The following is a 24,574-nucleotide window of genomic DNA, read 5'->3' as shown; positions in this document are numbered from 1 at the left end:
ACATATAGATCGCTAATTTCCAGATAAACAACATTCTAAATTAACCCTCGTCTGACTAAATCTCACAAACTTTTTTATGTCCTGTAAATGTTTTATTTTATTATTATTATTTTTAAATAGGCTAGATACTGTCACCTCATGTATGATAGTGATGTCACCCTGTAGCTAATTTTTAATTGTTTAGGCCGGTTTTGTTACAACTCACCCCGTGTTACACACTCTTCGGTCTCCCATACAGGTAGTTTTTTTTTTTTTTTTTTCAACGGTTTCCTTGAAAGTGCTACTGATGCTCCGGTCCTAAACTCTCACCTCCCGGTGTGGTCTGGTCCCTCTCTCTCTTTCGGCGCATGCGCACACGGGCAGCGTTGTCCGACTTAAAAACAGCTGGGCTTTTACGTGCGTTCACAGAGAAACGTGGGGCTGCAGAGCAAATGGAACACGGCAACGGATTTAGATAAGGATTATCGCTGTTTTAGTGGTTTCACAGCTATGCAAAATAAGAAAATGCAAGAGGATTAGTGACACACATCAAGTGAAGCAAAATAGCAAAACAGAGTGTGAAAGCCAGACGCGACTCGACTCGAAAAAGATGCTCATGTTCATGAACAAGACATCCAACACAAGGAAATCTCCAGCTCTGAAATACATTTAATATGCTACAAGATTGTTATTCTTCACTGCCGTCGGGTAGTAGCGAAAGGTAAGATGGATTTTACAAATTATAAATGCATAAAAAGCTTTTCCCACCTAACAAAAGTATTGTTTTAATGTTTAGTCTAGTATGTTTTATTGCTGCAGTCTAAATACACTGGAAAGTTTACGTGAATTATATAATACGTAATTTTTATGCACCAGTATATCAGTTCGAGTCAAGGGGAGTTTTGTCAAAAAATAATGCAAACAAGTGTTGATGACAGATGTCCAAGTGACTGAACCTGCTGTTTCTGCTTTGAGGATTTTCCTTTGTGCTTAAAACATGAACATTTTGCTTAAGTCCATGTAGACTGTATTGTTTTAGTACAAAGTACAAATAATGTTTTAGAATCATATAAATGGCTTTTTGGTTAAAACCAAGCTTTCAGAAGTTAAATAGAGAAAAACAGAGCCAGTGAAGGTACTCTGAGAGCTCCACGGATAAAAAGTAAATGAAAAAATAAAATGCATATATATAAAATTATTTTTTTTACAATCCATTATGCATTTTAAAAAAGTAATAATGTTTGTTACAGTTATTATTAATGAATTAATGTAAATTTGAGAATCTAAATGGGGGATTCATGAATCGATAGATGAATAAACCTTTTTTTTTTACAATATGCAATCATTATACAACATTGATTTCCTTGTATATGTCTTTGTGATAGGACAAAACATAACTGTAAAATAAAAAATAAAAAATGTCTTTCTTAAGTTGTGCATATTAATGTTCCCAGTGGTAGGATTTGTCCACAAGAGCTGCGGTTATCTGATGAACTGCACTAACATGTGTCTTTTGAGTGCGCCCAGATGCCATAGATTTCAAGATTTTTCTAACTCATCCTTAATCATTATATCAGTACTCTATGGTCATGAAACAGAAATATATCTAGACTGCCTGTACTGTAAATGAGTCCGTCTTCAGCTTTCATGTCTCACAGGGTTAATCAAGATCATTTTGTCATGGTTGACCTTTCAGCAGCATACATTTACCGCCTATGGGGCAAACTGCCTCATCTCCAAGAGAGGTATCTGTGCATAGAGTTGTGTATGAATACATAATCTTTCATGATTGCATTGCATCGGTGTGCTTTGTACTGTATTTCCTAGTGTCCCATTTGTTAGTTTTTATCCCTATAAAAAAAAAGAAAAGAAAAAAAATGATGGTAACTTGAAATAATTTTAAAATATTTTGCTGTCAAAATATTATGCTATCAAAATAGCATGAAAATATTATGCTATCAAAAATAATGGCACACTTTTACATGTTGGACAAGAAAGCGCTCATAGATTCTTTTCAGCATATGATTACATTTATGGCTAAAAGAGGTCAAGTATCTGAACAATATTTATAGAAAGACGAAGAAAAGCAGTCAGACAAAAAGTTATTATTAAGCCTTGAAGCAGGTCTCAGTTGATGCAAATATCTTCCAATATAATATTATTTTTGATTGGTACAGACCATCCTTTCCCTTTAGATTTCCATTGGATTGACCAACCACTGGTGACTGCAGTGTTTCTCCAGCCTCACTAATACCGATTCTAAATAATGAATGCATGGAGGGTGGTTGATTGTGCTTCTGGAATTTTTTTCTGGCCTTAGCACAGTTTGCCAGGGACAGTCTTATTTCCCTTCCGTCTCCTGTGGTCCCACAAGCCTGACGGAAACATTCTGAATAGACTGAATGGACTGTTTTTGCCATGGCTGTTAACATTTATTTGCATATTTTGAAAAGTCACTGAACCTTGTTGTAATTTCAGTCTTGGGCAGTCAACTAACTTGTAGGGGGTTTGGAATCCAGTTGAACCCTGATATTATAAGGCTCTTCTTCATTGTCTGATCATCATTTGATAAATTAACGAATCCATGATCAATAAAAGTGTATTTAATGCCTTTTTGAAACAATAATTTCACTGGATGTAAAGCACCGAGTATTGTGAACAATAAACAATTGATAATAAACCCAGTTTACATAGAAAAGATCGACAGTAATTCAAGTTGAACTGGACTAAGGGTGTTTAGTGATTAAGACGCAGGCTATTGCTCTTAAAATGGACAATTTATGCCCAAAATAATAAAATTGTATCACTATTTACTCAACAGTATATCATTCTAGAGTTTTCATTTTTCTGCATAACAGAAAGAATATATTTTGAAGAATGCTGACTACATCAATCAGTTTTGGTTACCATTGATTTCCAAAGTATGGACTACAAAAAAACAAAACAAAAAAAAACCCTGACATCTCTCAAAATATCTTCTTTTGTGTTCCTGCAATCTAGGGATGCACGATAATATCGGCACAACATCGGTATCGGCCGATAAAAGCTTAAAATGACCATTATCGGTATCGGCCGATATGAATATTTCTGCCGATGAGCCAAACCGATATTCTCCAAGTGAAATAATTGACCTGTTTTTCAGATGTGAATGTCTGTCTACATTTGTAAAATAATAAATTTATGGTAGAATCAGTACAGAAGAGATACATGGATTTCTCTTCAGTAAAATTAAAGTTTAAATATATCAGTATATATTTGTAAATATATCAGTATATATTTGTATATATATCGATATCGGTATCGGCATCGGCCAAAATTATTTAGAAAATATCGGCATATCGAATATCGGCCAAAATCCAATATCGTGCATCCCTACTGCAATCCCTTTAAGGGCATATACTACCTTTACGGTTGGATAAGGACCTAACAAAAGCAGGAGAAAGGATAGTAATAATGCGGCTTGTTAAATTTCATTGTACAGAACCAGACAGCTGAGTCTGCACAGATGAAAGACTTCACAGTCGATTCGTGATGAGAAACCACTACATTTACTTACTGCAGCAGTTGAAAAAAAAATGAAGACATTACACTGAAGAAAGAAAGGGCTACATTTCTTGGAGTGTCATCCTCTGCAGCTGATGGTGATGAGTTCCTGCAAAATACATGGAAATAATGCTGCAGTCTTGTCAGTTTGTGTCAGCGAGCACTACTGTGTATGCATTTGTGTGACTTTGCCAGGGCTTGCTTCAGTCTCCCAGAAGAGGCCACAGAATGATCACACGTACTTGTCTGTGGTCTGTGGGTGTTAAAGCGCTCTGGTGTCAGTACTTCGGCTACACCACTTCATGCACGCACCCTTTGTAGTTTAGCGGTCAATAAATCGGTGCCCGAGGGCCAGCAGTCGCCATCTTTTCAGCCAGCATTTATTGAGCGAATTTTAGTTATAGTGCCTTGTTTATGTCTGGGCTTTAAATCTGCAAATGTAAATGTGCCTCAAGCAACACAAAGCATAAATAATCAAAGACAGACTATTCCTAACAACATTTTAGTGCATCGTCTAATTCATCTCCTTTCCTGTCTCGCCGCTGTAAGTGTCTAGTAAATACTGGATGTGAACCAGCGAAATGGATAATGTTTGAAATGTATCTGCAAAAAAAAAAAAACGAGCATACGGACTGCGCAGTACACTTACAGTAAACGTCTGTGTGTGTGTGTCATTGCAAAAGGCTTTATGCATTTTAACCAAAAGCTCAGTTGGCTCAAAAACAAAAATCGGACCAAATTAAGAACAAATAAACAGTTCAGTTTATATGGAGCTTTTGGATACTGCAGTGAAATCAATCCCTGCAGTGGATGATCAATAGTCTGAGTAGGATGTGAATACGGTGATTGACAATCACCTGCGGTTCAGTTCACAGCTGGAGGTTCATCTTTTTTTCAGAGGATTTGGATTAAGCATTAAGCTTGATTTTTCAATAATTTGAGCGTTCCAAATCATATGGACACATCTTCCCCAAAACGTAGGCAGAATTATTTATTTGATTTGAAATGAACTCTACTAAATAACATGTTGCATATTTTTGGTTTACTTTCCTTTCCTTTCAGCTAATATTATGCAAACTAAGATGCAATTTTGATAAGTGAACTCTTAATTAGTTTTCACGACCGCTCTTGGAACCTTTGCATACACTATTTTGAATTCGCTGACAGGCTGCCAATCAGCGAACTGCTGGAAATGTCTCTTTAAATCTCTTTGATTAGATTACTCAACCCTGGGCTGGGGTGTGATGCTAAGTAAGATTATTATCACAACCATATGACAGAATATATGAAACATATACTGCTATTAATGAATCTAAATTCTAAATAACATCTAAATTAAATGAATCATTCATATTATTTAACATCACTGAATCAACCTTAATACATTAGGTTACACTAGCAAAATGAAATGTAATTGTTCGAAACAGCTACTCATGGTAGCTTGTGAGCACTTTTTACAGTGCATTAAGAATGAGAAGAAATGAGCTTAATATAAAATGCTTTCCCTTCCTCATTTCTTGGATTTGGCCTTGAAAATATATATTAAAGGAGGACAGATTGGGGTCACTGTGGGCCAGGGGAACAGCGGGCCAACTGTCATGTGCCTGCCGCCCCACCGTGACACTCTTTAGAAGCAAGATTATGACTGTGGAAACCTTCTTCGCTTAAACATTTCTTACTGAAATGCTTCATTCAGAGATACTTAAGAGGAGCACATAACAGTCAGATGGTCAGAGATGGTGGCAAGATGCGTAGATGAGAGAAAAGAGAGCTATCCAGGCAGCATCTGAGCTCCAGGGTCAGTCTCATCAGCCTCTGAGATGGAAGTGTGGTCGCCCTGCTGTAAGCGAGATGATAACACGCTGGGAAAGCAGATGAAGACAAATGAGTGCTCCAGTCTGGACCTACAGCACCCATTCGCTGCTGTCCAGTGACAACCATGGAGACTCAGCGTCAATGCTATTACAACTCAAGGGTTTTGCAGCATATGCCATGAGAGCAACGGCAAAATAGACTAATAAATAATACATCAAATAAAGGCGAATAACATTTGCTTTCAAACTTAATGCCCTTTGAAATGCACCGTGGAGTCGTCAGACGTCCCTGAATGGAAAATGGAAATGACCTTGGCTCTGCATTATTATTCATAAATGCATTTGTTTCTGTGTGAAATGCAATACCATTTACCAGCAAGCACACAACAGAGCGAAAGGGAAGACAAAATAAGATGAATTATGTGTCCCACGCATCTCACTGCTATAACATTCATTTACGGACCATCCTTATAATTAATCGAGCCGCCTCCCTTTGGCTCCATTAATTACAGTTATTTAAAGTGAATAAAATTCTTGAAAAAAAAAAATGAAGCTCAGGACTACTGCCAAATTCTCCGGTTTACCAATATGACAAGAACATCATCTCTCATTAATACACCGTGGCCTTATTTCTGGTTCATTTTTCAAAAGTGATGTTCAACTGAATAAATCTTAGTTGAGTGTTCAAAGCAGTGAAGGCATAGCGCCTCTACAAGATGATTTCATAGAACAGCTATTCATTTTAAAGTGAGTAAAAAAATAAAATAATTCAGAAACTCAAGCATAGCAGCAAAAACAAATGAAATGTGTATTTAAACATATGTATGTAAATGTAAAATAACTAATCTAACTAGAGTGTGTATATTGATATTTTGGTTGTCAATCAGTTACATTTTTTAATGGAAACTATAGCATCATTTTAAATAATTTGCATCCATATCAGTATTTGATGCGAGGAAATTTAATAGATGTTTTTAAAAAAGGATTATTTAAGAGACATTATCAAAATACAAAAGTTAAGAAGTTTTTTAGCATCTCACGGCATGAGCGTCACATTTTTAGGATGGCGTGCTTTGACAAAAACAGTTTAGTTTAGCTCAGTTTTGTCTATGTTGAACACAATACCATGTCTTGTGTGAGCGGTTCCTTAATCTATGCTGTCAGCTCCCTGTAAATCTGCTTCGTATACATGTAAGCAGCTTTTCATATTTGTATATATTATTCAAAAGCTATGAATTATGTATAAATGGGGAAAAAACGGTTTATGAGAACATGATGTTGCAAATGATTAAAATGAAAAACTGATGAATATAACATGTTAAATCATCAGATTAAAAAAAAACAAAAAAACAAAACCTTGCAGTACCAGAACTTTGTAAAACTGATTTTGAAAATAAGAAGGTGTAGAATGGCAGATGCAGTAGGTGTTATTTGATTTCTGTCAGCTATGCGTGCATCCTCTGTCTTGTAAAGGATAGATTTGTCAGAAGCTGCTCCATGTACTGGCAGAGGGGGAAAAACTACCAGACGCCAGTCACTCACTGTTCATAGTTAGAAGAATAATGAGCCCTCAGGCTGATTGACATTCTCAGCCGCCTCGTAGTTATGGTTTCCTCTGGTGCTGGCGAGGACAGCCGCCCCTGCATCTCAAGCGTTTATGCAAATCTAGGCCTTTTGCCAGCACTAGGCCTAAAAAGATGGAGTTTGGGGGTCTCAGAAGGGGTTCAGTGAGCAAAGCTGTGCTTGTATGGAAAGCTGCAACTGGCCCAAATATCTCTAATAAAAATCGGATTCTTAATCATAATAAAGACATTTTTACTCGAAGTCTGAAGCTGTAAAACAAGATTGAAAATGAATAATTGAAAACAGAATCTATCATTGTGAATCACAACAAAAAGTATATTTAATAAGAGAAAAATTTAGAGGGATACTTTTATCCATCTGGAATTTTTTACATCATAAACTGGGCATTCTGTAATATGAGTTTGGTAAAACAATGCTATAGTTATTTGATTACTGGGTCATATCTAATAACCTGTTCAGTGGAAAAACAAAATATATTTTCATTACAAAATGATTTCCCCCTTTAGATTATTGTGTAAAAACAGTAAATAGGATCAATTTGACTTTAAAACCAGCTTGATTAAGATTGATCAGATCTGTTTTTTATTCTTCACGTCTTACACATGAAACCAAATCCACATTCATATTAATGTGTGGTGGTGTGATTATGTGTTTTACGCATAATCGATGTTGGGCCCAGCCCTGTGTTTTCATCTTCCTTGGGCCCAGATATATTCTAGATGAAATAGACTGGGAGAATATATGGGGCACACAGTGGACTCTGTAGAGCTAGACTTGTTTGATTGGCTAGAATGAATGGAAGCAAGGGACAGCCCACCCCTGAGTTAGTTAGACTTGTTACAAGGTTTGTTTTTGCCACACAAAAGGATTTTCATTGGAGCTGAAATAATGGGCTGAAAGATTCAAGAATGTCTGAAGTGAATGGAACAAAAAGGTGCTGCAAGTTATACAGTAGAAACTATTTGGCTTAGATTAGCAGTACTAAACCAGACTTTATTTCAGTCAGCCAGTCAGCTAACAAACATCTTACATGATTTAAAAAGAATGAAAGATGAAGCATTAGAAACATGAATGTGCATTTGAGAATGTTGAAATGAAAATCAGTTAGGGTTAATTTATTACATGTTTTATCACTATTGGCCGACAAACATTTGTAGTTGAAAATAACTAGGATATGTTGTACATAATTATAATAGTTTTTTTTTAAGTGGTTGTACACAATTTATTTTAGCTACATTTAAATTAATTTAGATTAAAGTAAGTCAACCATTTTTATTTTATTTTAATAAAGCTAAAATAAATTGATTGCAACCACTTACCTTAATTTGTTTTTATTTTGTAAATTCAATGATTTTATATATATATATATATATATATATATATATATATATATATAGTGTACAAGGGACAGCATGCAAATGATTCTTAATGAATTACTTAATTATTAATTAGTTTCTGTCAGTAAGAAATCTCATGATATGTAGGTTCAAAGTTTTTGGGTCTGTAAATATTTGATTTTATTATCACTAAGGCTGCATTTATTTGATTTAAAAAAGGTAAAAACTATATTTATTTTATAAAAATATATTGACTGTTTACATTGTAACTGTTTTAATTTGTCTTTTTTTTTCAATGTATTTTTTTATGTATTTTTTCAATTGTAGCCAAAATCTTGCTCCTCTGAAACTATTTTCCCACAGACCTCAAGCACACAAAATCACTACTGGTTTCCACTTTCTTTTTGGAATGTCAGACCCCTACACCGAGCCCATAACTTGCACCTCGATTAGGAGACTGTAGTGTTTCCTCTTAGACTTTTCACATCTGCCGTGTACTCATAAGGACAGACAGGAGCACAAACAGGTAATGCTTCTCCAGCCAGCAAGGCCCGCTCTCTCCTCTTAATGGAGACATACTACCAGAATAACTGCCACACACTCTCTCTATATTTCTTTCTTGTCTCTAGCACTCTGGTCTATCCCTGAGAATAAAAAAAGTGAATGATGTGCTTCGACTCGCGTCTAACTGCTTTCTATTTTCCCACCAGGTTCCCTGAAGTCTTTGAGCCGTAAGAGCTCAGAGTACATTCTGCCACAAGTACTTCTGTCATCAAGGGGATGTAACGGCACAGTCAAGTTTTCCCTTAATCGGCGGGACATTTTGCCAGAGGAATTTTGCGCTCAAAGAGTTTTTAAACAGAATGTGAATAAGGTATCACTGTTAGAGCTGGCCATAGAATGGAGCACCTGGAATAGTCTCTGCCTTTTTTTAGTTGGAACAATGGCAGAATGAAATCATAGACTCAAGGTTTTTTCACTTACGTGGAAGGAGGGCAACATGGCAAAGCCCTTCTACAGGCTTCAGCGCTTCTTGCGACGGACTCAGCTGCTCTTCTTGTTCCTCGGTGTGGCATACATTATGGCTGGAAGTGTTCTTCTTCTGCAGAGACATGGATTGGTGGTGTCACAGCGTGGGACGAGCAGTTACTTTCCTTTGCCGTCTTTGCCATCTCCCCCCAGAGCCCTGGAGGCACCTGCCCTCCGAACAAGTTATGGAATAATGGGAGCTCGGCTATCCGGAAAGGGGGTTTTATCCGAAGACAACGCTGGATCACAATGGCTGATCTCTAGAAACCAGGAGATCCGATATCTGAGACGTCGCTGGTTCCACAGCCTCATGTCCGAACAGGAAGCATCCAGAGTGGAGAAAGTTCTCCCGAAAAGAAAAATCCGACACAAAGGTGAAACTCGGTGCTAGACGAACTGTGTGCTTTCCAGAATGACAAACTGGTTGTTTATGATAATTGGTTTATTTTCTCAATTATCTGGATTCCAAGCTGCGCTGCGGAATCTTCCCATCTGTTTGTGCAGAAAAAGGTCACACTCTGAATTGTTGATGCGATTGTTATTCTCCGCTCAGGCACATACATCGGCTGCTTTCTGGATGACGCTAAAGACCGGGCGCTCAAAGGGATGGTGTTTTACGACTTCCGGAAAATGACCAGCACCTTGTGTCAGGACACCTGCACGGAAAGGTATGTGATTAATACACAGTACACTCAAATACTCACGGCTTTTGTTTTAATCACAGAGCCACCAAAAGCAGATGGACATCTGTTGCCTGGAGGCTCCTCTGTGCTCATCTTAAATCAAGAAATAATGAAACAGTGTTTAGGGAAAAGAACATGCAGTGTGCATCCCTGTGCCAGCTGGCCGAGCTCATGCTGGGAATTGGATCAGGCCCAATTAATGGAGCGCAGCTCTGGACCTGGACTCCGCTAATGCTGGAGGAGGAACATCTATCTGCCATGATGGAGTATACACTTTTTCAAGTTCTTAGGCCGGCGGATAATTGACCACCAGAGAACAAGTGTGAGGCAGATTGACCTCCTGTAATTACTCCCAACGTTTCAGAGCTTATTTAATTACTTGGGTGACATTTGCAATGTTCAGGGGGAATCTAAATAGTCCATTAGAAAACATGAAACCTAACATGTGCTAAAGATGATCTTTTGTTCATGCTGACATAGTGGATACTTCCTATGAAGAAGAAAATCATAATTAACAGTGTTGACACCTTTAAGGCAATATTATGTTCTTGCTTTACGGCTAGATAGATTTTTTTGTATAAACTGTACAAAGATCAAACAAACAAACTTGAAAATACATTTTTCAGTTATTTCAAATGACCAGTGCAAGCAGGTAAAGACAATGTTCTGAAAATATTGATCATCAGCCGCGAATCAGTATATCATTTCATATTTAAAATGTCATTTTGCTATTCAGACTTTTGCCATTCTGTACAATTTAAATAAATATTTATTTACAAAATGATGTAATTTTATAATTTAGAAATCACTTAAAATAATAAAATTCAACAGAAAAGGAAAAAGAAAATTATTCAGAGCGCCTAACAGACTTGCAAAGCCTGAATAAATCTCAAGACCAAAGACCAGAAATACCATTTTAAGTGGCATATACACATTTGACAAGCTGCTTTTCATGCAAAGTTAATTTTATATTAGATATTATTTCAAACTTCAGGGTTTTGTCAGTAAGATTTAAAAAAAACAAAAAAAAAAACAAAACTCTTATACTTACTAAGACTGCATTTATTAGAATAAAAATACAATAAAATCAGTAGTATTATCAAATTTTATTACAGTTGTAAACATCTGTTTTCTATTTGAATATATTTTGAAATGTTATTTATTTTTGTGATGGCAAAGCTAAATTTTCAGCAGCCATTTCTCCAATCTTCAATATCACACAATCTTTCAGAAGCCATTCGAATGTGAAGATCTGCTGCTCTAGAAACATTGATCATTATGGTCATTGCTAAAAACAGTAATGCTTGTGATATAAATAATATATTTGTGATAAACAGAAAGTTTTGAAGTTTTTTGACATAGAAGTCTTTACTGACAGTTTTTAATTAAAAAAAAAAACTTTTAGGATTAGTATATAGTTTATCAAACATATAGCTGATCAGTCATTTATCAAACATCTAAAAGTAAACACCTCAAAAACATGGGATCAGCCTCTAATGTTGATAAAACCCACATTTGTGGAACATATTTATATCTAAGAAATAGTTTTCGTTAATACTCTGTGACTGCTCAAACTGAAAAGGATCTGACATCCCAGCCCAGTGTTATCATCTACAGAGAGGAAATCTTCTCCTGTTCTGTGTCTGCAGATACATCTGCTCAGACTGAGCGATTAATTCAGAGCGCAGATTACCAGTGGGAATGTCCCTGACTGGGTTGCCATGGCAGTGCCAATGCCACATTTCGAGCAGCGGATCAGAGAAACAATTTGCAGAGGGGCTCAAGCTAATACCTGTTGAGCCCTACACCAACATGCTTGAATGGAATCGTGCTGCTTCATTCTGCAATCTCCAAAAAAAGTCAAGAGGGCCAGAGGACAAAAGCTTCGAGATGGAGAAAGACTGTTGTGATTAACTATTAAACAACTTGCTGTCAATGTCAAAAAAACTAGAAGTCATTTATAGGTCCCAATTTATTGGAAAAGTTGAGATGGAGGTGAATGCAGGAGCTTCCTGGACAGGCTCGTTACTGTGAGATAGCTGGCCAGGTGGTTCGCAATGGCACCCTGAGAACGGCTGCCACTACAAAGTGGCTTAGGCTAGCACCGCAGGGTGTGAAATGGGGAGACAGATGTTTGGCTCAGCAAGCTGGCTAATCACCAGCTGTTAACCCCATGAGCTCACAAACAGATATGAACGGGGAGATGCTGGTGGACTTTAAAAGACAGACCCAATAGGGATACTGCTAAAGAGTGTAAAAATTATAAGAGCTTTTCTGGGAGAACCAAAGAATGCATTGACGTACAGTTTACCCAAAACTGAAAATCTGCGGAAAATGTACTCACCCTTCAGTTGTTTTTTCATTGGAACAGATTTGGAGAAACGTAGCATTACTTGCTCACCAATAGACCCTCTGCAGTGAATAGGTGCCGTCAGAATGAGACTTCAAATATCTGATTAAACATCAGTAATCCACAGGACTCGAGTCCATCAGTTAGCATCTTGTGAAATGATAATTTTATAAACTAATTCATCAAGAATTTTTTTTTTTCTCAAATTGTTGCCAAGCCTTCTATCCATAATATTGCTTTCTCCAGTGAATAAGTTGTCTCATCTTATTTAGGAGATAAATATGCATAGATGAAGCACCTTTTAAAAGTGACAATTAAAAATATTTGTTTAAAACTATGTCTTTGGATTTTGATGCGAAAGGACAACAGGGGACAGAATTAATTTTCATAGTCTGGCCATGGAGCTTTGATGTTGCCAAAAAATCGACTGTTTTCGAAATCGTTTCCCAAGCACTTACCCTGTTTACCATTGGCTGTCCAAACAGACAGCCCCGCCCAAAGCTGATGCTATTGGTTGAGCCAGTGTTGCTGAGTCAAAGTGGTTGGGATGCTGAAACAAGGAGAATAAATAAACCTATGAATGGCTTATAGTTATTATATTATTATTATATTACACCTATTAAGTTGTTAGAATACTATAAAAAGAAGCCATTACATCATTTGAAAACATTAGTTAACATTTGTATAAATATTTCTTTTATAATGACAAATGCAATATTATTTTGTGTTAAGAAAAGAGTTTTTGCTATAAATATTTAGTGTAGTTTAGTATGAGTATAATTAGATTTTGAATGTTTTGTTTCACACAGTGGCTACCAGTTCGCTGGCCTTGAATATGGGTCTGAGTGTTACTGTGGAAACCGCATCACAAGCACTCGGATGAAAGAGGAGGAGTGTAACTTGGACTGCAAAGGTGAGAAAGGGCGCCATCTGTGGAGGTGTGTCCCGTCTGTCCATTTACAAGGTGGAGGAGGATCTTCCTGGCCAGCGGAGATGTGAGTGCTTGAAAAAAGTTTACCTTTTTGCAGGGCACAACTTCTCACCCATTCATAATAATAAAACAACAACAACAACAACATTTGTTTGTAATACTTGTATACTGGATGAAAGCAGCGCTGCTTCTGCAGGTAATCCACTGTCTGGCAGTGGAGCTTTGATGTGGCCATATGTTTAAAACAGGTTTCCTCATCAGTCTCTTCCACATGCTGTTGGACCTTTGTGTTCTGACTCAATGTCCCTCTGCAGTATCAGGCCAACTGGATTCGGCCCAGCACAACACTCACATACACAGCTATTAAGCACTGACCATATGTTTTGTGGCCTAAATTGAAAATGCTATCCATTGTACCATATAATAATGTCTTGTTAAGAGGGATTTTTGCATTGTTTGGGCTGTTGCTTTTAAGATGTTCATGTAATGCAACAGAAAAGCCATAAAGAGGTCTCTAAATGATTGTTTTAATTGCTATGCTAACATATGCTAAAAATTGTAAATGTGAAGGGGACACCAAGAGCAACTGTAATGCTTTACATTTTTTCTGTGACACTCTTTAATGAGTTGTGACACAGTAAAGTTCCCTCTCACCCTGAGGAAAAAAGGAGTCTTGAATAATTAAGTTTTTCTTAAATTAAAATTGTATGGCTGAATTGGGAAAACAGAATTTTTTAAATACATACTGGGCTTTATTTCATTAAAGTCTCTACTCAGACTCATCCATATATTTTAATGAAAACGGATTGATTGTACATTACTGTTCAAAGGTTTGGGGTAGGAAAATATATTTTGAAAAATCTAATCTAAGAGAGGTCTACAGCCTATAATGCATTGCTTATTTTTGTGTGAAAATGTTCTGTGCACAGTATCCTGCAAGACTCTTTTTATTTTCCACACCTGTGTCGGTGAGCGTGGTCAGACTTGTTTTGTTATAGTTGAACAGTCTACCTCCGGTCTTAGTAAGAAGTTCAGAGGCTCACCCGAAGCCAGTGGTGCTCCTCTGCACTCTGTTTTAATAGTGCTTTATTTGATGTTTTCATGCAGCTGTGTCTCATTTATGGCCCTCACAGAGAATCATGTGATCGCTTCAAAAGCAAACGGCGGTCTGCAGGGCCTCTTCATTTATTTGGAGAGGCAAACAAAAGCCCCGGGGTTTCAGTTATAGAGTGCTTGTTTACCCTGCAGAGGTGACAAAGTGTCATGAAGGCCCTGAGCACACTCTCTAATGCAGATACAAACTTCTTAAATCACAGTATCAACTCACATCCGGTGTTTGTCCACGAGGTGAATCTGTTTCTTGGCTTGTTCGCTGTAGGCTCTGTTATGTCGAGTCAATTCTAGTTGGATATTAGCTGTGGAAACATTTGTATATACCAAATACACATTTATTATAGTTAATGATGAAGGAATGTATTGTCTGATTTAGGCAGGGTTCTTCTAGTTAACTAAAACTGTAACTAAAATCATAAAAAATTGTAAAATAAAATAAATGTTAACTGAAACAAAACTTGATGTACTAAAATTAAAACTGAAATAAAAACAATATAGACATAAACTTTAACTGGAATAAAAAATAGGAAAATCTAAAGATAAAATGTAAAAAAAACTTTGTTTTTAGCAGAGAATAAAAAAAAAAGTATCACGATTTCCTCAAAAATATTAAGCAGCACATCTGTTTTCAACATTGATTATGAGAAATGTTCCTTGAAAAGTAAACTGGAAGGATTTCTGAATGGCAGGTGAAAATTTTCAGCTTTGCCATCACAGGAATAAACTGCATTTTAAAATATATTCAAATAAAAATGTATTATCATTTATTTTGAAAAAAAGTAAAAAAACTTATTTTAAAAACATCCAAAAAATCTTTTGAATGGTAGTGTACAGTATATCAACTAAACATATTATTATTAATATTAACATGTACATCTGCTATGGGAAGCTCAAAGTCAAAATTTCAGTTTAAAGCATAGCGACGAGTTTCTTCAAATGCATTCCTTCATTCAAAAGCACCTGCTACAAGAAACTTGCAGCTGTGCCTGAAAAGGGTTTGTGAAAAGCTGAAGCAACTCAAAAAAAATTAAAAAAAAGCGCAGTTTCCTATTCCTGTGAAATGTGGCTTCTTTGCAGTTCACTCATTACCCATACAGCCTGATTCCTTGAACTGTTTGATATTTCTTTGAAGGTCTGTGAGTTTTTTTTTCTTAATTACACATTCACTGCAGCATTCCAAACCTTAGAGCAATGAACTGAGTGTTGGCACGAAATCTTGTTCCTACACCATTTACCTCCTGTCAATGAGCAATGTTCTCCATTCTCCTCTGCCTTCAGACAGGAACGTGCGCTACCGGGGCTGCTTCAGAAAACCTGACAACACTTCAGCAGCTTCTCTGGCTCATGCCGTCCAGCCCAACCTCACCTCTCAGTGGTGCATCCAGACCTGCATGGATCAGGTCTGACTTTCCTGACTGTATCAACACTAGATTCATGTGGATTGGATATGGTCTGCTGTAGTTCTGATATATTCTCTCACTCTTCTAAACACAGTCTTCTTGTTTAAACTTGAATGTGTCCCCATAGTGCACAAATTTGCTCTTCTTCGCAGCATCTATCAGATGGTCATGCATTGTTGGCAGCATGCTCAATTGATTCATCCTCATTTTTAGCTGAGGATCTAATTGCACTGCTTGAGAACATTTTCAGATAATGATATCTCAGAATAGTTGTAAACTGTCGTATGGATTGAGAGACGTAGAGATCGGCTCTTGGTGTCATTCATATACATATGTATTCCCTCTTATCAGGAGTTTCCTCTGGCCCTGGTCAGAAAGCCTGACTGTTTCTGTGGCTACGCTACTCCACGCTTCACTCTTCACGAACCGGTAAAAGAGGAGCTCTGTGCTGTGGAAAACAGCAGTCTGCCTGCCCAGGGTTCCCGTCAGCTCTTCCTCCAGGTTTATCAGACACCTGTTCAAGGTAAGACTCTTTGGAAACCTCACTGATCTTAATAATTACCTCTGTGCTCACATTTCCCCACACCGGCAGTTTATTCTTCTCACATAGAGCTCAGCCTCGAGATGTATGCTAGAATTAAATAGGGTGCCTGCTCATTCAATTCCAAGATATTTTTTTCTCTGAAATTATATAAGAATGTAAAAGTGAATAATACCTTTTTAGGTATGCATGGCAATGCTAAATTTTCCAACAACACATAATAGCCTAAGGGTACCTGCATATCTATAAAGTACCCATATATCTGAGACTGCTTGAAAAATAATAAGCAAGCCTGAAAGTAAATATCTCCAACAGCTTGAGTCTTTGTGGGTGGATTTGGTAGCTAACTAGTTATTTTTTGTCACATAATTTGTGAGGGGAATGAATAAATAAATGAGTGAATAAATATATTACAGTAAACAGAGTAATATTGTGAAATATTATTAGTTTAAAATAACTAGTAATAGATTTTAAAATGTAATTTATTCATATGGCAAAGATACATTTTTAGTCTTCAATATCACATGATCCTTCAGAAAAAATCCTAATATGCTGATTTGGTGCTCAGGAAATATGCCTTATTATTATAAATATTGAAAACAGTTGTGATGCTTAATATATTTTGTAATTTATAAATAAATATACACGGTACATATTAAATATTTATATTTTTCAAAAGTATTTGATAAATAGTATCGAAGTATAGAACGAGCATCTATTCAAAATACTAATCTTTTTGTAACATTGTAAATGTCTTTACTGTCCTTTTTGATCAATAAATGCATCCTTGATGAACAGAAGTGTTCATTTATTGTGTTCCAAAAATTGTATCTGACTTCAAACTTTTAAACAGTTGTATATGTTTTGTAATTGAACAAACAGTTATCCTGTTTAAGAACCAACCTTAATACACATAAAAAGTCATAATTTAATGAACCAAATTAATCATAGGCTTTCTCTCTCAAATACCATCTGCCATAAACTAGCATGGTTTTATGCTAATTGGAATTATAAAGCTGTTATCCCCCCGACTTCCTGTTGCAATAGGAGACATGTTAACACAACAAAAGAAAATTAACATTTGATGTTTAAAATAAACTTCAGCCATTCTCATCTAACATTGGGATGCTACGAAAAGCTATGCAGAGCAGTAGGTGCTACACACGAGCAAAAATCAGTCAGTCAATAAAAAAATCACAGCACTTTTACAAAAAATGTATAAATAAAATAAATAAAATTAAGTTTATGTAGCTCTTAAAAATCATTTTATTTCTAATGAACTATTTCACTATTTCAGACTATTCAAACAGGACCACTTTGGCAAGTTACTTGAGTTTATTGAACACAATTTATCTTTGGCAGTATGGTTCCTTAGGGGGGTTCTTGCTCCCAAATTAATTGAAGATACAAGAGCTTAAACATTAACCCCCGAGGAACCATCAGCTTGGAAATACATGACAATTAAGACACAAAGCAAACAGTGGTAATCGTGTAGATGTGGCAGTGGGACGTCTATCTTGTAGCTTGGTTATGAGGATGAGTGTCTCTCAGCAGTGAGGTCCATGCCAACCGGGACTTGAAAGCCTTAGTGATCTGAAACAAAGAAGACGACAACCAGAAGGTGCACGGTAATATGCTCATGCTTATAATGGGAAGGGAGGGAGGGTTGCGGGCCATTTGAGCATACTTACCGAGCAGTAGTGCCACGTATATATGTCCCGTGTCTAATAGGAGAGTGGTAGTGATTGGAGCTATTTGACAGCTGACCGCATCAGCTTCCGCATCAGCTATGCCTCCGTGGCCTGAATGAACTAACGCTGCGCTCGATTTCTATATCTTTAATAGATAACACCTTGTAGCATTATTTTATGTGATTTTTTATTTTATTTTTATAAACAGATGCAGTATACTGTAACTGCCTAGCTGATAATAACAGGTTGTTATATGTTATCTTACCTTCTGTAAAATATCTGGAAATTTCTTATTGTCCAGATTCCAGATGCACAGAGAAGAAGTTTCTACCTGAGAAGTCCAGCTCACTGGTGGCTCTGTCCAGTTTTCCTGGGGCGGGGAACACCTGGGTGAGGCACCTGATCGAGCTCGCCACAGGCTACTACACAGGCAGTTACTACTTTGATGGCACCCTCTACAATAGAGGTAAAAGTAGCATCACTCTACCAGTGATCATAAATCTTACCATTTTAAAAGCTTGCTTGTCTTTGATAGACACAAATCAAACCACTCTGAGAGATATTATTGCCCAGACGAATGAATTTAGGGATAAATTTATCATCATTGCTATATTTTTGCCCATAAACAGGCTGATGTCTCTAATGAAAATGGGAATCCAACCAAAGTTTAATCTGCCACTACAACATCATGGCAATAAATACACATACTGTATACAGTATATAACTTTTTTTTCAAGAAGTTTGGAATGATTTATTAAAAAACAGCAGAGGCACTTTTTTCTTCTTCTTCTTCTTCTTTTTCTTCAGCTCCTACCATGCAGCTTTTTGAGATCGCTTGATAATGTGCATTTGGGCACAGCTGACCTTCTCTTTTCTTTCAAATGCCAAACTTTATTGAGGATTTTTTTTCTATCATTAAAGAACTTGACATGCCTTGAAAGTCAGAGTGCCTTTTCAAATCCATCACAGAACCTGACACATTTGCCTGAGGTGGGCCATGGAGCCCATGCCTGGACTAACACCACTTCTGATGCAGTTTTTGGAACGTATGTGTTTGGATTCAGAGGCGGCACTGAGCGGTCGCCACATGCAGTTGGCTGTTTATTCTAATCCTTTTCTCCTCCCAACTGTGCAGGCTTCAAGGGTGAGAAAGATTACTGGAAGAGTGGAAGAACCATCTGTGTGAAGACACATGAGAGCGGCCAGCGGGATATAGAGATGTATGACTCAGCAATACTGTTGATAAGAAACCCCTACCGCTCACTCATGGCTGAGTTCAACCGCAAGTGCGCTGGGCATCTTGGTTACGCTTCTGAACAGCACTGGAAGAGCAAAGGTATTATGAGTACAGTATATGTTAAGCTCTTCTCGGAAACTTTACGTTAGTGTTATTTTAGTATTCTTTTATATACTACTGTATTATAGATTTTGTTAAAATTATTAATTTCAATTTAATAACGTTTTTAATTTTGTAAAATTTGTTAATTTTGTAATTATTTTTTAATCTTTTTAAATACTACTATTTCTGGGTTTTTTTTATTTATTTTTTTATTAGGTTTAGTTAGTATTTATTTCCAATTAATTAACATTTAAAAGCTTGTCCAATAAATTTTGTAATCTCAGAGAAATTACCAGTGTTGGTAAAAAAAGTAATGCATTACAGTATTGCGTTACTTCCTAAAAAAGTAACTAATTACGTTACTTAGTTACTTTTTATTTAAAGTAATGCGTTACATTGAAGTCCTCCAACTAGGCTCTTAATGCATTTGTTGTCTAAAATATTTTTATACCTCTCATCCTTTTAGAGTGGCCTGAATTTGTGGGTAGTTATGCTTCCTGGTGGGCTTCTCATGTTTTGGACTGGCTGCGTTATGGAAAGAAACTTCTGGTAGTGCACTATGAGGAGTTGCAGGAGTCACTGGTGCCCACATTGCGATCCATCACTTCCTTCCTCAATACCAGTGTCAGTGAAGAGCGGCTCCTCTGTGCTGAGTGTAACAAGGATGGCCACTTCAAGCGCTCAGGTGTGCGACGGCCCACCTTTGACCCCTTCACCCCAGATATGAAACAACTGATTGATGGATACATCAGCACTGTGGACCAGGCCCTCAGAGCCAGCAACCATTCTGGGTTGCCAAAGGAGTATCTACCAAGATGATAAGTCCAGAACTAGAGTACAGGACTGTCTGTCTCGCTCAAGCTCCAGTGCTACAGACTGTGATGCCCAGGAGATATTTTGATACATTTTTTTCCTCACATATTGAGGTCAGATATAATGCCATATGAAGCTGGTGTGCTTTGAGATCATCATGTTTTAACGGCGGTATGGGATCAGTTTGTAAAAGGAAGCAATTTGCAGACTTTGAAGTTGAGACTCAGAAACATCTCTAGTCGGAGGCTAGTCTCAGCCTCAAACGTCACCCCCACGGACCATTGGCTAAATGCATACGTCTGATGCATATGGGACACAAAAGTGGAAACACTTCTAGAGTGTCAAAGTCGTTATTGGATTGGTTGAATGTTACAGGATTTTGGGGAGACGTGTGTAGCGCTCTTTAACGTTCCACCTGGAAACAAAGGTGGCGCCAAACCCCCTCACAAAAAAAGAAGGCAGTAGTGTTTACAACTGTGATGACAAGTGCTTATCAGGATCAACTAAACACTGGAGTTTCAAAAGAATGTGAAATATTTAACGTTTGCGGCATCTTTAAAATACCTCCGAGAGTTTTACACACCGGTCTGTTATTGTGGTGACATTTCCACCCCTCGAAACATGACGCTGAATGAAATGAACTGTGATTGGTTGTTTCACATGTCAGTCAAATGGCCTCATGGCCCCTTGGCCAATGAAAGCTGCCATGAATCCCAGACCTTCAGCCATCAGTCTGAAGGTCTGGCTACGCGAGACTAGTTATAGGCAAAATAAGTCAACAAGAGGCCTAATAAACAACTGATGTAATTGCTTATGAACTAATCCGACATGTACCGTAGATTATAATGACGTCAACCACAATAACAACATAATTTTATGACTACACAATGACTTTTTTTTTTTTTTTTGTAGGGAAAATGAAGCCCATTTACAAAGCTGATATCATAAATGCTAGGCTAAATGTTACCTATTAGTGGTCTGTAACCACAGACACTGCAAAAATGATTTTTTGTCTTTTTTGGTAAAACATCTTAACATTCTTAAAACAAGATACATTTACTTTGACAAGCAAACTGACATAAATATAAAGACTTATGTAAAGAAAAGTATAAAAATGTAAAAATAAAACAAAAAAATGGGGTAACCTTATCTATTTGCAGATTTTTTTTTTCTTGTTTTAAGTATCAACTCTTTTTTTTTCCCCAGAAAACAAGGCATAAGTTATTTTGCTTCTCAAGTAAATTTATCTTGATTTAACATCATTAAAAAAAATTTGTAGTGTATTGGGGATAAGGTTGAGGACAATGTTATTATTCGAGAATCAAGTATTGAAAAAGTCATATTTATAGGCCACAAAACTACATTTTAAGTTCAACGTATCTATGCTATAACGGCCCTGATAGAAGCAGAATGTAATAGGATGTTGTGGAGTAGTAGAAAAAATAACACATTTTCTTTCAAACCTTTAAGTTCAACAAAATATGACATGGCAAACAGACTTAGCATACATCAAAGTCAAACGAATAGTGACAGTCCCCATCCCGCTAGATTCCTTCAGAATGGAACGAAAGCTTTCAGCTGGACTAGACAAGACTTGCCTTGCGGAATGACGCTAGCCTGATGCTAATCCTCCCAGAGCTGATTAGCATGCTGCCAGCATGCTCCAGACGTGTCTGGATTAAGCGCTGGTGTAATATTATTTTGCACATTGCCAAACTTCTACAAATTCAGACAATGTCACTGTAATGCTAGTGGCAGGAATCCCACCAGGGGGCTGTTACTGCTGAGTTATTAAACGAGACGCAAAGGATCAATCAGTTAGCATCATTCAGCGTCAAATTTCTCACTGTTTTGAGTTTGGTCCATAATTTAATACCAGTGAGTAGGTTCACACGAGCTGAGCTGAGTGTTAACTTTAAACAAACACTCCCCCATCTGTCATTGGTCTGAAAAAAATGATAGTAACACCCCCAAAATTACATCACTGGTTCAGCCAGTGTTGCTATGCTGGAGTGATTGGGGTGTTCAAAGAAAAAAAGGGCCATTTTTAATAGTGCCATAGCCATACTGTTTACAATTGTTGGATGAATCAACCAGGCTGGGATGGAAGAAAGTTTTTAATGCTGGAAGAAAACACACACACACACTTAAAGAGATAGTTCATCTAAAATTTTTAAATGCAGTCATCATTTATAGAGTTATTTTAGTAGGATTTATTTACTCTTGCCAGGATTTCTATATTGCTGTTTGCACTGTGCAGATCGATCGTTGTGTGACATTCATGAGAGCTATAGAGTGTGGAGCAGATGGCTCCTCATGCTTTCAGATCGCTCTCATGGTACTTTGATGTCATGATCCTTGTGCAGTGATGCTTCAAGTCCAACGAACAAACAAACACATGTGCATATTTGCATCTCTTTGATCGTTCTCTGTAGATCTCACCTTCTCACGTGCCACGATTGGTCGATTACATACAATACCAGCATGTTATTGGTCAAACTTCTGTACTTTGGATGTTTTAGGCAATATAAAAATCCTGGCCAGGACGTGTCTTGTATGAATGGCAAATATGGCCATACTATTTCTGTGTGAACTATTCCTTTAAGCCTTTATTAACTATAAACTGTCAAATTTCTTTGGTACCCATGACATTTTAGGCCCCTAATGATTCCCGAAAAGAGATGTAAATCAGTGAGCTTAACAGAAGGATAATTAATGAGCCATATATAAGGTTTAATGAAATATATCAGATTTGGCTTTAGGTTGGTTCTATAAGTCTCTGCTGTGGAGAATAAAATGCTGTGCGCCCAGTATGAATTATAAATGAAATCCATTGCGCCCCCACTGTGATTTCCTGCAGGCTTGGTGCTGAGGTCATTGTGTCTTGTCTGGAGAACTGTGTTGGGACAGATTAATGTCTAAATGAAACAGAATTTATTTTCCGTGCATATCTTGTAGATCGCTGCAGTATAAGGTGCACACATGCAGTAAATCGATATGTGTAGTGTGTGGTTGCGTATGTCTTGTGTGTGTGTGTGTGGGTGTGTGTGTGTTTGCACGCACAATTGTGTTCATGTGCCTCATTCCATGGACAAAAAATGTAATTTTTTCATGAGTCATGTGTGCTGAACTATCCACAGCAGCAAATAGGTTCTTTTACTGCCCTCCTAGGGCAAAGGAAAAAGAGGCATAATGAGCTTGTCTTCTTTTTTTATTTTCGTAAACTCTCTTGACATCGGTCAGACCCTGCGACTGCTATTCACTTGTGCAGATGCTATTGAGAGGGGCCGGCCCCCCAGGTTTTACTGCTGTTGTGAAAACACAATGAATAAAATTCATGATGCAAGCTGGTGTCTTTTATTCATTTTCTCAGAAGTGGTGACAAAAGATGTTTGAAAGCATTAAGTCACTTAAATGTTTCAAAGACTTGCTACTAAGATATTCAGAGAAAAATAGAATCCAGCAGATGAGTGGGAGACTGAAATATCCTGAATTACTACTACATCATTTACTGAGCAATGCGAGCGTCACATGCTCACCAATGGATTCTCTGCAGTGAATGGGTGCCGTCAGGATGAGAGTCCAAACAGCTGATAAAAACATCACAATAATCCACAAGTGATCCACTTATCTCTAGTCTAATGATTAACATCTTGAGAAATGAAAAGCTGTGTGTTTTAATCACAGATCATTCAAGACATTTTTAATACCTATCCATAATACTGGTTTCTCCAGTGAAAAGTCATATCAGGACAGAAATATATACAGATCAAGCACTGTATACAAGCAAATACAAATTTTTTGGTGGATTTTCACAAGATGCTAATCAGTGGACTGGACTCATGTGAATTACTTGTGGATTATTGTGATGTTTTTATTAGCTGTTCTGATGGCACCCATTCACTGCAGAGGACCAATGGTGAGCAGGTGAAGAAATGCTAAATTCCTCCAAAATCTGTTCCGATGAAGAAACAAATTTGGATGGCCTGAGGGTGTCAATTTTCAGATTTTTATTTATTTTATTTTTGGTTGAACTTGTCTTTAACTAGCATAATATATATTATATCCAAACTTTAGGATTAACTTGGCAAAAATGGTTCTTATAATACGGACTTAGAGCTTTCTGTCCTATGTTTTGTCGCCTTTTTTAGAAGACAGGGTGCCTGCATCTGTCTTGCATCAGTCTTTAATCACATTTTTGTTCCCTCTCCTTGATCATTGCTTTGAGCCCCCTCGGAGCGCAGCAAACAGTTAAAGGCCTTGCTGTTCATTCCCCTGTGTCATTTGAAGCTGCAGGCAATCTGTCTTTTAAATGTGGCTACGTGCCTCTCTCATGGTAGCTGAAGTTCAGTGCGGCTGACTCTTGCCCTAACGAATGCGTATGTACAGTACAAACATATCTGAGATGAGAAGAAATGTGGCAGAAT

General features: G+C 37.2%; 1 protein-coding gene across 1 annotated transcript; it reads left to right on the top strand.

Annotated features, from left to right (window-relative positions):
- Window positions 1–212: 212 nt before the first annotated feature.
- On the top strand, window positions 213–21,264 carry LOC113114804 (WSC domain-containing protein 1-like). Its single transcript, XM_026281843.1, is given in 10 exon segments — window positions 213–700; window positions 8,968–9,660; window positions 9,840–9,954; window positions 13,129–13,237; window positions 13,239–13,314; window positions 15,642–15,763; window positions 16,115–16,286; window positions 18,297–18,461; window positions 19,131–19,331; window positions 19,801–21,264. Coding segments are annotated over 9 exon segments (1,716 nt in total). The 5' UTR covers window positions 213–700; window positions 8,968–9,257; the 3' UTR covers window positions 20,154–21,264.
- The last annotated feature ends 3,310 nt before the right edge of the window (window positions 21,265–24,574 follow it).

This window comes from Carassius auratus, chromosome 15 (genome assembly GCF_003368295.1).
Source record: "Carassius auratus strain Wakin chromosome 15, ASM336829v1, whole genome shotgun sequence".
NCBI classification, from domain to species: domain Eukaryota; kingdom Metazoa; phylum Chordata; class Actinopteri; order Cypriniformes; family Cyprinidae; genus Carassius; species Carassius auratus.
Note: the sequence above shows the minus strand (reverse complement) of the source record. Positions and strands in the feature narration are given on the sequence as shown.